General features: G+C 42.0%; 1 protein-coding gene across 1 annotated transcript in view; it reads left to right on the forward strand.

The window, feature by feature from the left end:
• Positions 1 to 2,704: 2,704 nt before the first annotated feature.
• The window catches only part of LOC112263395 (drebrin), a 57,182-nt gene continuing 44,402 nt past the window's right edge, over positions 2,705 to 15,484 (forward strand). The window contains exon 1 of the mRNA XM_042330693.1: positions 2,705 to 3,047. Within this exon, the coding sequence (XP_042186627.1) occupies positions 2,962 to 3,047 (86 nt within the window). The 5' untranslated portion in view covers positions 2,705 to 2,961. The remainder of the gene's footprint in view (positions 3,048 to 15,484) is intronic.

Consider the following 15,484-nt stretch of genomic DNA (forward strand, 5'->3'; position numbering starts at 1 on the left):
GTGCAGAATCAAGCTTTAGGATGTTCTAAACGTGCAAAACCATTATCTAATCTCTCAGGCGAACGTGCTCCTTCGCATGCAATCTGGAACAAAGGGTTGTGTCTTCAAGAAGCGCGCTCCCGTAACCTTGAATTTTCACGTGACACTCAGTCTTTTCCAGACTGAAGGCTCAAACCACGTGGGATTTGCACAATTAAACGCTGTACTGAATGAGGACATCTAGTGGAAGACATAGAAAGTGTCTCCAGATCCATAGCTGGTTGGGAAGGGTGGGGGCGATGACGTCAAAGTTGGCCCAACTTTCCTGATGAGAGAAATAGTTTGGAAGACTGGCTGCCCTGTGAGTTCTGCTATACATACAGACATAATTTGAATTGTTTTAGAAGCTTTAGAGTGTTTTCTATTCAATAATAATTATTATATGCATATATTAGCAATTTTGGACAGATTTTTTTTCTGTTTACTATGGCCACGCAATTCCTCCAAAGGGGGCAGTATTCTGCCTAGCTCTAACTGGTTTTAATTAATACTGCCACTTTTAATGAGTTTGGTACACATCCGGTGGATAGAGAGCCATTTATTATGTTCAACATAGGAGGGCCAAGCAGAGGAAGCAGCTCTTTCAGTAGTTTAGTTGGAATAGGGTCCAGTATGCAGCTTGAAGGTTTAGAGGCCATGATTATTTTCATCATTGTGTCAAGAGATGTAGTACTAAAACACTTGAGTGTCTCTCTTGATCCTATGTCCTGGAAGAGTTGTGCAGACTCAGGACAACTGAGCTTTGGAGGAATACACAGATTTAAAGAGGAGTCCTTAAGGGTATGACTGTGGCATTGAGTAGGTCCGGAGACATGTTGGACAAAACCCACTGAGTCAATGATGGCTCCGAAAGCCTTTTGGAGTGGGTCTGTGGACTTTTCCATGTGAATATTAAAGTCACCAAAATGTGAATATTATCTGCTATGACTACAAGGTCCGATAGGAATTCAGGGAACTCAGTGAGGAACGCTGTATATGGCCCAGGAGGCCTGTAAACAGTAGCTATAAAAAGTGATTGAGTAGGCTGCATAGATTTCATGGCTAGAAGTTCAAAAGACCAAAATGCAGTGAAAAAAAAGTATTGTAAATTGAAAAAAAGACGTTGTAAATTTAAATTTGCTATCGTAAATGTTAGCAACACCTCTGCCTTTGCGGGATGCACGTGGGATATGGTCACTAGTGTAACCAGGAGGTGAGGCCTCATTTAACACAGTAAATTCATCAGGCTTAAGCCATGTTTCAGTCAGGCCAATCACATCAAGTTATGATCAGTAATTAGTTAATTGACTATGACTGCCTTGGAAGTGAGGGATCTAACATTAAGTAGCCCTGTTTTGAGATGTGAGGTATCACAATCTCTTTCAATAATGGCAGGAATGGAGGAGGTCTTTATTCCAGTGAGATTGCTAAGGGGAACACCTCCATGTTTTGTTTTGCTCAACCTAGGTCGAGGCACAGACACAGTCTCAATGGGGATAGCTGATGGGGACATCATCAGCTGTCTTGTGTTAGCCGTTGTTTTCTGGATAATGTTAGCTCACAGAAAGTGAGAGATGATGTGCATGAATGGCTCTCAAAATAGTTAATTGTGGTTGTATGCACATCACTTGAAGATACTTTATGGATGATTTTCATACACTCTAGCCAGTAGTTCTGAAAGTAAAGCTCAAGAACCAAAACTGGTCCCCGAAAATGTCCTTCTACATCATATATGTGCAGATATGTGCAGTACATCATTGCTCTCTCTTGCTTTCTCTGCTGTGTCACTCAGCCATTGGGCCCGCTATGCAACCTCAATGGATAATGCTGGGCAGGCCTGGCCCAGCCTTCTTCTTTCACTGTGTAACTCGTCCAATGTGCATGTGCATCTTCTCACTCAAATGGCCAGGGGCTGAAGCTCATTGGCTGGACCTCAAATTGCTAGGTACTGGCCCAGAAGGCCAAGTTCACAGTTCTCAAAATTGCGATACAAAACTTCCAGAAAACAGTCACTTTCAAGCTAAAGATTTCGTGGCTAGTTGAGGTAAGACAGTAATTCTGCTCATATATAATGCAAGTATGAACTACACATTGACACAAAACGGGAGGTAAAAAAATGACTTACCCCTAGTCAGCAAAGTTCAGAATGTCTCTTTAAGGCAAGTTAATGCTAGAACCCTTAGTTACTTCCAATTTTGGACCTATAAATTAATGATACAGGATATACCGATTGATTCTTGAAGAATAGAACTTAGAAATGCCTCATGAACTTTGTCCAACTGTTGTACCCCACCAGAAATATACGCTTGTTTTACTCCAATGTTCGTAAACAATGTGAACGTAAACAAACCCTGTATAGCTTCAAAACATGGATGGTCAGTCCTTGCATCCATAGCTCCGTCTATGAATTTGAGAGTGATTACATTTCTCCAAGCCAATCCCTTTGCTTTATACCAAAACAGAGGTGTGGTGTCAGCTTTGCTATTGTTTCACTTAAGGATTCTAGCTTTAATTATAAAAATATATATTTTCCACAATTCCACCTTATTATTAAAGTGCGGAATGGAGGTGAAGAGAATGGTGTGTGAAGTTGAAGTTTGGACCAGGACCAGCTAGAATGTAACTCAGCTTTCCCCCCCATTCGTCAGGAGGAGGTGGGGCTTTGAGTGAAAACGTATTTCCATCTCACTGCAGAAAGTCTATGCAACAGCCTCAACCACCCAGTGTGTGTGTTTGCAGCCTGCATAGCTTGCTGGCGGACTGTCACCTTCTTCTCCACTTGAAACTTCCATTACTTTGCATGAGATAAGCCTACTTACTAATCGTTCTCCCGGCCGTGAAAGCGCGTCAGTGTGGCCGTGTTCAGTTTCTAGTACGTTTCTAGTGCGACTTGCGAAGTGAAGAAATCTTCGGAAGTGGATTGTAGAAAACTTCACCATCACGATGCGAGCGATTAACCTCGATACCTATAGCCTGTCACTGCTCACGGCCAAAGAGGACATTCTCAACCCCCGCTCATCAACCAACTGGTAGGCCTAAACATCCTTATTTGCTCTTAAGTGCCTGAATATAGTTGCAAGCTCAAGTTGAGTATACCAAGCATAGCTATTTTTATTTAGGTTTTAGTCGCATTTTAAACTCCCATAAGGAAGTTTCTAAATACTTATTTGATAGTTCGTTACATAAATCCCCGGTTTCATTCAGAGCTACGGTCCCAGCATTTGGATCTTGTTTTCTCGTTTACAAGAAGAAAGGGTGTTGTGTAATTCAAACTTGATTGAATTGGTTCCAGGAGTGGAAAGATTATGGAGGTAGTCAAATGATAACATAAAACGGTGCTCTAGGTCTAGATATAGGCTAGGCATAGAGGAAGTGATAGTGATAGTCAGGGCAACTCAGGTGGTACAGTTACGCCTCGATCACGCCGATAGTGTTTTTTTGCACCCTGGAACACCAGAAGAACATGCATTTCCAATGGAACGGAACGCTGCGTTTGACGTGCAACATTGCAGTGCAGAGGCAGTTGCCGTGCGTTCTGTGTGGCGCAACTTTGGATTTATCGAACGTAGGCTATGCATCACATTGTATGCGTTGACAGCTTGCCAGAAATATTAACGGAAGGTGAATGTTGAACTTTTGTTGCACACATCCAGGTGATGCTGCGTACCATTTTGCGCAAAATTCACTGTAGGTATTATTGAGGCGTTAGTGCGGCGTTAGTGTAAGTAGTCTGCAGAGTGTCCTTGCCATACAACCAACGGAGGTTAGTGCGCGTGCCAAACTGTTGGCTACCTATGTGGCGTGCACGTCTTGCTTCTAGCACCTGGCCTGCGCTTTTTCCGGCCTCGCGTGGAGTGACTCGGCTATTCTCCCCAGGGCTCTTTGACTTTATTCTTTGTGCTCAGCGCACAGCTCGGGTGTCTGCCTACATGGCGATCTTTGAGAGAGACTGTAATTCAACACGGAGAGGTACTAAACAGTACACGCACCCACAGACATAGAGACACACACGAACAGCATTGACGCATAGAATACCATGCATTGTAATGGCGAATAAATAGCCTATTTATTTCCCCTCCTGAATTATATTAGTGTGCAAATATTTGCAAATCCACTTTAATGGACCCATTTTCCCCTTTGAACCCAAAGCTCCGAGAAGTTCGAGGGCTGAGGGTGCTACAGCACCCCCTGAAAAATCGGAATAAAATAAATAAATAAATAAACAAACACAAAAGTAGTGCACTGGGCCTTTACTAGTCTTGTATTAGCGACCGATATAGGCGTCTGTAGTGCAGGCAGACAAAAAATAATCTGCATCCCCACATGTTTGAACCCTGTGGCGGATAGCTCAGAGACACATATTTAGGACATCTTCAATTATGCCCAATTAGTGCCATGTTCCTTTGATGAACTTCTGAATGTGGGTGATCTCTCTGTTATGTTGATGGTGATCCCACACAATTAAAGATAATGGAGATGTGTTGCCATGGTGATGTCATAATGATCTGTGGGCTCCGCTTTGTGGTTTACCACCCATCTATCACCCATCCGAGGTTGTGTGGCTGTGTTTTTCAACAAACTGTTATAGGTCGTATGATGTTGAACGTCATAGAAAATACGTTGATGATTCATGAATGCATAATAACTGCTCTATTGATTCAGAAACCTCTTGACACACTCAACCAGAGTAAGTATGCTTTCTCAAACAGTGAACTAAGAAAGTCTCCCTCCGACAAAGAGAAGGTTGACAGAGAAATGTACGCGTGCAGGAGTACATTGTGTCATTTCCAAGCACCTCAACTCCATGATGATTTCATCCACAGAGTTGAACACAGACTAGAGTTTTTGAAATGAGGCTTGGCAGCTCTGTCGTCATGGTGACTTAGCCAAACAGCGTTTGGCTAGGAATGGCAGACATACCGTCATTGGCTGCCAAGCTAACCCCACAGGAACTGGGCTGTTACCATCACTATGCTGTGTCCACATACCCTACTGATGACACATGTATTCACAACCCTTGACTTTTTACGTTACAAAGTGGGATTAAAATTGGGGCGGCAGGTAGCCTAGTGGTTAGAGGGTTGGACTTGTAACCGAAAGGTTGCAAGATCGAATCCCCGAGCTGACAAGGTAAAAATCTGTCGTTCCGCCCCTGAACAAGGCAGTTAATCCACTGTTCCTAGGCCACCATTGAAAATAAGAATTTGTTCTTAAACTGACTTGCCTAGTTAACCCAAGGTACAATAAAACAAAATACAGGCTTCAGCCTTAGTGGATTGCAGTGTAAATCAATAGGCCATAGTGCTCCCTCAGCATTAGTTATTGTCATCACCAAAATAGAGCATGCTGGGAGCTGAGAGAGACCAGTGAGGCCAAACACTAAGTAGATATCTCTCTCAATTAAATTCAAGGGGCTTTATTGGCATGGGAAACATATGTTAACATTGCCAATGCAAGTGAAGTAGATCATAAACAAAAGTGAAATGAACAATAAAAATCAACAGTAAATATTCCACTCACAGAAGTTCCAAAAGAATAAAGACATTTCAAATGTCATATGTCTATCTATATACAGTGTTGTAGCGATGTGCAAATAGTTAAAGTACAAAAGGGAAAATAAATGTGGGTTGTACAATGGTGTTTGTTCTTCACTGGTTGCCCTTTTCTTGTGACAGTAGGTCACATTATCAAATCAAATCTAATTTATTTCTAAAGCCCTTCTTACATCAGCTGATATCTCAAAGTGCTGTACAGAAACCCAGCCTAAAACCCCAAACAGCAAGCAATGCAGGTGTAGAAGCGAATATTGATGCCCTGTCTCTAATAAAAGACACCGAGAGAGCGGAAACCCACACTGAAAGGCTGAATAACACTGGACTGAATTGAGAAGGGGGCGTAATAATGACATCATCATTCGTGTGTGTGTGTTGTGTGTAGAGAGACCGAGAAGGGGGAGTTTGAGTTGGGGAAAAGGTTGTTTTGTAGCGTGGCCCTCCCACCCCCACCGTGTTGGTCTTGAGGTCCCACTGTGTATTATCTAATGACCTTGTGTTGTGAATGGGGAACCAGCCTCTGTATGGGAAGGCACCTAAGAATAGAGGGGCTGCCTATTCAACAACACAGCTCCGGAGGTCTCTCCTTGTTCCCTTTAATGACTGTGGACTCTAGACTGTTTCGCACACAGCCTCCAAACTGGTGTGTGTCAGTGTCTGAAGCAGTAGTCAAAATGACATGAACATACACCCTACTACTGTAACTTTGTAAACCAGACACTTATTGTAAGTCCAAAGAGACATATTATGGCAATGTACACGGCTGCAAATGGAAATGGTTGTAAGCTGTCTCACGCACACTATTAACTCACATACTTCTTCATTCTGATTGTAACCCTCATAAAAGTACAGCTACAGCTTATTTTAGCAACAGCACACTAAGGGCTGAAAAATTCCCCTTTCTCACTTTTCATGACTCCATAAAATACCTCAGTCAGTAGCCATGCTCCTAATGCTGATCAAAGGCAGGCACACTAATTTACTTTCCATCCAAAAGGACTGGGCACTGTGTAGACTCGAGGAATGTTTATGCCAGAATTTCACGATCTAAATGTAATTTCTCTGCCAATGTTTTTGGGTGTACTCTTGTCAGGCAGACTATATGGGCACCAGTGTTGTTGGAATACCAAATAGACAGAGTATTGTTGTACCAATCCAGTATAACTGGGGTTGCAAAGCTACCAGTAATTTACCAAAGTTACCAGCATCTTCAATCATTTAGATAATTAACAGAAAATCTATCGTAACTTTGGGTAATTTCTACTTGAATAACTTTTTTTTTAATTATTCAGAACATTGACGACAAATGAAGTGCCTTCAGAAAGTATTCACAATCCTTGACTGTTTATGTTACAAAGTGGGAATAAAATGTATTTAATTGTCCTTTTTTGTCAACGATCCACAACAATGTCAAAGTGGATGAAGAATTTTCCGATTGAAAAAAATATTTGAAAAATTAAATGCTAATATATCTTGCTTAGATAAGTATTCAACCCCCTGAGTCGATACATGTTCGAATCACATTTGGCAGCGATTACAGCTGAGTGTTTTTGGGTAAGTCTCTAAGAGCTTTGCATACCTGGATTGTACAATATTTGCCCATTTATTCTTTAAACATTTCTTCAAGCTCTGTCACGTTGGTTGTTGATCATTGATAGATAGCCATTTTCAAGTTTTACCATAGATTTTCAAAACTGTAACTAGGCCACTCAGGAACATTCAATGTCGTCTTTATAAGCAACTCCAGTGTATAGTTGTCCTTGTTTTTTAGGTTATTGTCCTGCTGAAAGGTGAGGTTTGTCACCCAGTGTCTGTTGGAAAGCAGACTGTACCAGTTTTTCCTTTAAGATTTTGCCTGTGCTTAGCTCTACTGTAATTTTTATCCTAAAAAACTCCCCAGTCCTTGCCGATGACAAGCATATCCATAACACGATGCAGCCACCACCATGCTTGTAAATATAAAGAGTGTAAAAAGTGGTACTCTGTGATGTGTTTTGTTGGATTTGCCCCAAACTTAACACTTTGTATTTAGGACAAAAAGTACATTTTATTTTCCTTTTTTTTTGTAGTATTACTTTAGTGCCTTATTACAAACAGAATACATGTTTTGGAATATTTTATTCTGTTCAGGCTTCCTTTTTTTCACCCTGTCATTTAGGTTAGTATTTACAATGCTGTTAAGGGCTGATCCCATTTAGTTGATGGCTGTTGGTCGGTCGAGATTTCTTTAGTCGAGCAGTAGCAAAAAATATATAGAATTTCATGGTGTACAAGACACTTCTCTGATTCGCGCCTGTCTGAGTGGACTAATCCATTTTGGAGGCCGTGGGGATGGCACAGTCCATCACTAAGACGTGCTACTAAAATTGTATATGGTTATATTACGTAAAAACATTGGTGCAACACTCGTAAAAAATAATTTTATTTTTTATTCATGTTGCTTTCTCTCGCATTGGATCGCGGTTGCTGACCGTGGTTCTGAAATATCAGTGCACTGAATTGCCGTCTTTTCTTAGACCATGACGCTATGTGCATAATAGCAAAGTTAACCAGCATATTGATGTTGAGAATGCGGCGGAGGCAGCAGCCGAGTTAGGAGACAAGAAAACAGCACTTGCCATACTTTTCTAAGAAAAGTGAGGAGAGCGCAAACGGCAATAGGTCTATAATCAATAGCCTAATTGTTAAATGTGCCTGGCTTTATACTGTAAATCATCCATATACTGTATATCTAGAGAAATAAGACAGATCCTGCTTCTGTTTGAGTGCTTGATCAATAGCCTACTGATTCTGTGAGCACCAAGCCTCACGCAACCACATGTGGGATAAACAATTTCACAAATTCGTCTGTTTTTAATCTTTGCAATGCTGTAATAAAGGCTTTACACTTTTTTATATATTAGAACAGCCTCTCTGGTATTACTTAAGTTATTTAGTGTTGTTTACTCTCTTCCAAATTGTCAGAAAAATAAAACGTATAATAATAACCCTCTTTCTTGATCTCCTTGTTATTATTACTTATTATTATGATGATCATCATTTAAAATAAGTAATATCGTTATCATTAGTAGGCTTAGTATAGCAGCCTTGTAGAACCACCATCATGCTCTAGACCAAAGAGTACATACTGTTTAGTTTTAATACCGTAACTTAAGCCTATATTTCAAAACGTATATAGGCTACTGTATCATTCATTCATTCATGTCATCACACAGCATATGAGTCATTTATGATTTGAAATGCAATCAAGCATTTCCCTTTGAACATAAAATAAAGCTACCCTTGAATAATTAGCGTAAATGATAAATAAACTGTTCCATGTCGGAAATTGCGTTCACGAATGAATGCAATTTGTTTTTAGTGTTTGCTGTAATAAAGGCTTTACAATTATTTATTTTTAACTAAACATTGCAACAGACTCTCTGGTACGCTTATCGTTTATTTAGTGTTGTGTACATTGTTCCAGATGGTCAGAAAAATGATATTGTAATCTAACAGCACCTGTTTGGCACATATAATATGCACGCTGTAAGAACCGACACTGGAGATGAGAGGGCAGGTACGGAGAGTTGAACATTTTAATTTAGCACAGACATGAACAAGACAGAAAGAGCATCATAACCGGGTATACAAGACATATAAACATTAATGCAGACGCGGGAACAGAGCTAGGGAACAGACAGAGATAGGGGAGGTAATAACACAATGCAATGAATCGCTGATGCGCGTAACGAGGGAATCAGGTGTGCGTAATGATGGTGGCAGGAGTGTGTAATGCAGGGCCTTGAGTGCCAGGGAGGGAGAGCGGAAGCAGGCGTGACACACGCAAGGCTTGCGCCTTCTTTTTTCTTGATCTCCAGGATTTTCCACAACTAGTCAAATTAATTCCACACATCTGACTTCTCCTTTACCTCCTGAGCAACAAGTAAACATTCCCCCATTTCAAGTTTATTTGTCATGTCCTCTGCATCCATTTTGCTGTCACATGTTCAGAGTTGGTTTGTGATTATAATATGCTATAGGTCAGGCCCTATTGGTCACTTACATGCGATGCATACATGTGTAGTGTGAAGAGAGCAAGGGTTGAGGGAATAGGGAATGTTTTTCCTAAACAAATGAGGGATTTCGGTAACAGAACTTCAGTAAGAAATGGCTGTAATTACATATTGCAGCTTCAGCAACATGGACTGCACGATTAACACAGTTGAAGTTCTGTAGTGGTCGCTGCAAAATGGAGGAAAGAGAGACAACAGCTGCTAGTCACAGTCACTTGCTGTCATTTTTTTAACACAGCGGAGCAATCAAATCAATTGCAGTCAGACTCCCTCTAGTAATAGTGCTTTTGGAAAATATTCAGACCCCTTTACTTTTTCCAGATTTTGTTACGTTACCTTATTCTAAAATGGATTAAATAAAACAATTTCCTCAGCAATCTACACACAATAGCACATAATGACAAAGCAAAAACAGGTTTTTAGAAAAAATTTGCAAAAAAACAGATACCTTATTTACGTAAGTATTCAGACCCTTTGCTATTAGACTCAAAATGGAGCTCAGGCGCATCCTGTTTCCACTGAACATCCTTGAGATGTTTCTACAACTTGATTGGAGTCCATCTGTGGTAAATTCAATCGATTGGACATGATTTGTAAAGGCACACACCTGTCTAGATAAGGTCCCACAGTTGACAGTGCATGTCAAAGAAAAACCAAGCCATGAGGTCGAAGGAATTGTCCGTAGAGCTCCGAGACAGGATTGTGTCGAGGCACAGATCTGGGGAAGGGTACCAAAACATTTCTGCAGCATTGAAGGTCCCTGTGCCCTCCATTATTCTTAAATGGAAGAAGTTTGGAACCACCAAGACTTTTCCTGGAGCTGGCCGCCTGGCAAAACTGAGCAATCGGGGGAGAAGGGCCTTGGTCAGGGAGGTGACCAAGAACCTAATGGTTATTCTGACAGAGCTCTAGAATTCCTCTGTAGAGATGGGAGAACCTTCCAGAAGTACAACCATCTCCGCAGCGCTCCCCCCAATTTGGCCTTTATGGTAGAGTGGCCAGACGGAAGCCTCTCCTCAGTAAAAGGCACATGACAGCCCGCTATGAGTTTGCCAAAAGGCACCTAAAGGACTCTCCGACCATGAGAAACAAGATTCTCTGGTCTGATGAAACCAAGATTGAACTCTTTGGCCTGAATGCCAAGTGTCACGTCTGGAGGAAACCTGGCACCGTCCCTATGGTGAAGCATGGTGGTGGCAGAATCATCATCAATCAAACACATGTATTTATAAATCCCCTAGATGTCATAAAGTGCTAAACAGAAACCCAGCCTAAAACCCCAAACAGCCAGCAATGCAGATGTAGAAGCATGGTAGCTAGGAAATACTCCCTAGAAAGGCAGGAACCTAGAAAAAAACCTAGAGTACCTAGGCTCTGAGGGGTGGCCAGTCCTCTTCTTGCTGTGCCGGGTGGAGATTACAAGTGTACATGGCCGTTTAAGGCCAGATTGGTATTTGAGATGTTCATAGATTACCAGCAGGGCCAAATAATAATCACAGTGGTTGCAACAGGTCAGTACCTCAGGAGTAAATGTCAGCTGGATTTTCATAGCCGAGCATTCAGAGGTTGAGACAGCAGGTGCGGTCGTAAAAAGTGGTAGAAAGTAAAAAACAGCTGGTCCGGGACAGGGGTAGCATGTCCGGTGAATAGGTCCGGGTTCCCTAGCCGCAGGCAGAACAGTTGAAACTGGAGCAGCAGCACAATCAGGTGGACTGGGGAAAGCCAGGAGTCATCAAGCCAGGTATGATCCTAGTGCTCAGGTCCTCAGGGAGGGGAGAGAAGGGAGAGGGAGAGATAATTAGAGGGAGCATACTTAAATTCACACAGGACACCATATAAGACAGGAGAATTACACCAGATATAACAGACTGACCCTAGCCCCCCAACACATAGACTACAGCATATATACTGGAGTCGGGGGTGGTTCAGGGGACATTGTTGCCCCATCCGACGATACACCCGGACAGGGCCAACCAGGCAGGATATAATCCCACCCACTTTGCTAAAGCACAGTCCCGATACCACTAGAGGGATATCAACAGACCACCAACTTACTACACGGAGACAAGTCTGAGTATAGCCCACAAAGATCTCCTCCAACGCACGATCCCAAACAGGTGCAAAACCAGACAGGAAGATCACGTTTGTGACTCAAGTGACGCACCCCTCCTAGGGACGGCATGGAACAGCACTAGTCAGCCAGTGACTCAGCCACAGTAATAGGGTCAGAGGCAGAGAATCCCAGTGGAGAGAGGGGAACCGGCCAGGAAAAGACCAAGGGCAGTTTGTCGCTCCAGTGCCTTGCCGTTCACGTTCGCACCCCTGGGCCAGACTACACTCAATCATACCAAGTCTGCATTTCTCACATCGATAGGCAGACCATTCCATAAAAATTTAGCTCTACAGGAGAAAGCACTACCTGAATTTGAAAGGACAATAAGAAGGCCTGCGTCTTGTGACTGTAGCGTACGTTTAGGAATGTACGACTGGACCAAATGGGAGAGATGGGTAGGAGCAAGCCCATGTCATGCTTTATAGGTTGGCAGTAAATCCTAGAAAACAGCCCTAGCCTTAACAGGAAGCCAATGTAGAGAGAAGTAATATGATCAAATGTTTTGGTTCTAGTCAGGATTCTAGCAGCAGTGTTTAGCACTAGCTGAAGTTTATTTAGTGCTTTATCGGGGTAGTTAGAGAGTAGAGCATTGCAGTAGTCTAATCTAGAATTGTCTAAAGCATGGATTAGTTTTTCTGCATAATGTTTTTGACAAATAGTTACAAATATGGATAAAAAGCTGTCCTTGAAATATTCTTGATATCAAAAGAGAGATCAGGGTCCAGAGTAACGCTGAGGTCCTTCACAGTTTTATATTTGACACGACTGTACAACCATCAAGATTAATAGATAGATCTAACAGCAGATATCTTTGTTTCTTGGGACCTAGAACTAGCATCTCTGTTTTGTCCGAGTTTAAAAGTAAAACATTTGCCGGCCATTCCACTTCCTTTCGTTTGAAACACAGGCTTCCAGGTTAGGCAATTGTGAGACTTCACCATGTTTCATCGAAATGTACAGCTGTGTGTCGTCCGCATAGAAGTGAAAGTTGCATTGTGTTTCCAAATGACATCACCAAGAGGTAGAATATATAGTGAAAACAATAGTGGTCCTAAAACGGAACCTTGAGGAATGCCAAAACGTACAATTGATTTGTCAGCGGACGAACCATCCACAGAGACAAACTGATATTGTTCCGACAGATAAATCTAAACCAGGCAAGAACTTCTCCATGTAGACTAGGGGTGGGCTACTCCAGTCCTCGAGGGCCTTATTGGTGTCACACTTTTTTTCCATCCCTAGCAAACACAGGTGATTTAATCAAATTGCATTCTAAACTGAAGATCATGATTATGTGATTATTGGAGTCAGGTGTGCTAGCTGGGGCTGGGGCAAAACTGGGATACCAATCAGGCCCTTGAGGACTGGAATTGCCCACCCCTGGTGTAGACCAATTTAGGGTTTCTGATCTCTCCAAAAGAACGTGGTGCTCGATGGTGTCAAAAGTAGCACTAAGGTCTAAGAGCACTAGGACGGATGGAGAGCCTTGGTCTGACGCCATTTAAAGGTAATTTACCACCTTCATGAGTGCTGTCTCAGTGCTATGATGGGGTCTAAAACCAGACTGAAGCATTTCATATACATTATTTGTCTTCAGGAAGGCAGTGAGTTTCTGCATAACAGCTTTTTTGGGGGGAGATGGGAGATTCGATATAGGCTGATTTTAGAAAAATAAAATAAACTGTTTCCGGGTCAAGGTTTGGCTTTTTCAAGAGAGGCTTTATTACTGACACTTTTAGTGAGTTTGGTACACATCCGGTGGATAGGGATCCATTTATATGTTCAACATAGGAGGGCCAAGCACAGGATACTTCCTGCTCTTTCAGTAGTTTAGTTGGAATAGGGTCCAGTATGCAGCTTGACGGTTTAGAGGCCATAACTATTTTCATGAATGTGTGACGAGATACATGATTAAAAAACGTGAGTGTCTCCATTGATGCTGGCAGTTCTGTGCAGACTCGTAAAAAATGAGCTTTGGAGAAATTGCAGATTCAAAGTAGAATCCGTCATTTGCTTTCTAAGGATCATGATCTCTTCATCGAACAAGTTCATGAATTTATCACTGCTGAAGTGAAAGCTATTCTCTCTTGTTGAATACTTATTTTTAGTTAGCTTTGTGACAAAAATAGTGTCAAAAAGTGTCAAAAATACACTTTGGATTGTTCTTATTCTCCTTAATTTGGTTGGAAAATAGGATGATCGGGTAGCAGTGAGGGCTCTTTGGTATTGCACGTTACTGTCTTTTCAAGCTAGTCGGAAGACTTTTAGTTTGGTGGAGCGATATTTCCGTTCCAATTTTCTGGAAGATTGCTTCAGGGCTCGGGTATTTTCTGTATACCAGGGAGCAAATTTCTTGTAACAAATTTGTTTTGTTTTTAGGGGTGTAACTGCATCTAGGGTATTACGTACACCTTTTGTACGTTTAGATCATCAGTTCGGTGGTTAACCGATTTTTGTACTCCGACGTCCTTGGGTAGGTGGAGGGACTCTGTAAGGTCATCCAGGAATCTTTGGGTTGTCCGAGAATTTATAGCACAGCTTTTGATGATCCTTGGTTGGGGTCTGAGCAGATTATTTGTTGCAATTTCAAATTTAATAAAATGGTGGTTCCATAGTCCAGGATTATGAGGAAAAACATTTAGATCCATTCCATGGGACAAAACTAGATCCAGGGTATGACTGTGGCATTGAGTAGGTCCGGAGACATGTTGGACAAAACCCACTGAGTCAATGATGGCTCCAAAAGCCTTTTGGAGTGGGTCTGTGGACTTTTCCATGTGAATATTAAAGTCACCACAAAATGTGAATATTATCTGCCATAACCACAAGGTCCAATAGGAATTCAGGGAACTCCATGAGGAATGCTGTATACGGATCAGGAGGCCTGTAAACAGTAGCTATAAAAAAGGGATTGAGTAGGCTGCATAGATTTCATGACTAGAAGTTCAAAAGACCAAAATGCAGTGAAAAAAAAAGTTTTGTAAATTGAAATTTGCTGTCATAAATGTTAGCAACACCTCCACCTTTTGTGGGGTATATGGTCACTAGTGTAACCAGGAGGTGAGGCTTCATTTAACACAGTAAATTCATCCGGCTTGAGCCATGTCTCAGTCAAGCCATTCACATCGAGATTATGATCAGTGATTATTTCATTAACTATGACTGCCTTGAAAGTGAGGGATCTAACATTAAGTAACCCTATTTTGAGATGTGTGATATCACGATCTCCTTCAATAATGGCAGGAATGGAGGAGGTCTTTATTCCATTGAGATTGCGAAGGCAAACGCCGCCATGTTTTTTCCTCAACCTAGATCAAGGCACAGACATGGTCTCAATGGGGATAGCTGAGCTGACTACACTGACTGTGCTATTGGCAGACGCCACTAAGCTGGAAGGCTGGCTAACAGGGTACAGGCCAGATAGCCTGCTGTCTCATTGTGGAGCTGGAGGAGTTAGAGCCATGTCTATGTTCATAGATAACATGAGAGCACCCTTCCAGCTAGGATGGAGTCTGTCACTCCTCAGTAGGCCAGGCTTGGTCCTGTTTGTGGGGGAGTCCCAGAAAGAGGTCCAATGATCTACAAATTCTCTCTTTTGGGAGGGGCAGAAAACAGTTTTCAACCAGTGATTGAGTTATGAGACTCTGCTGTAGAACTCATCTCTCCCCCAAACTGGGAAGGGGCCAGAGACAATTACTCGATGCCGACACATCTTTCTAGCTTGATTTACACGCTGAAGCTATGTT

Source organism: Oncorhynchus tshawytscha, linkage group LG12 (genome assembly GCF_018296145.1).
Source record: "Oncorhynchus tshawytscha isolate Ot180627B linkage group LG12, Otsh_v2.0, whole genome shotgun sequence".
Lineage (NCBI taxonomy): Eukaryota > Metazoa > Chordata > Actinopteri > Salmoniformes > Salmonidae > Oncorhynchus > Oncorhynchus tshawytscha.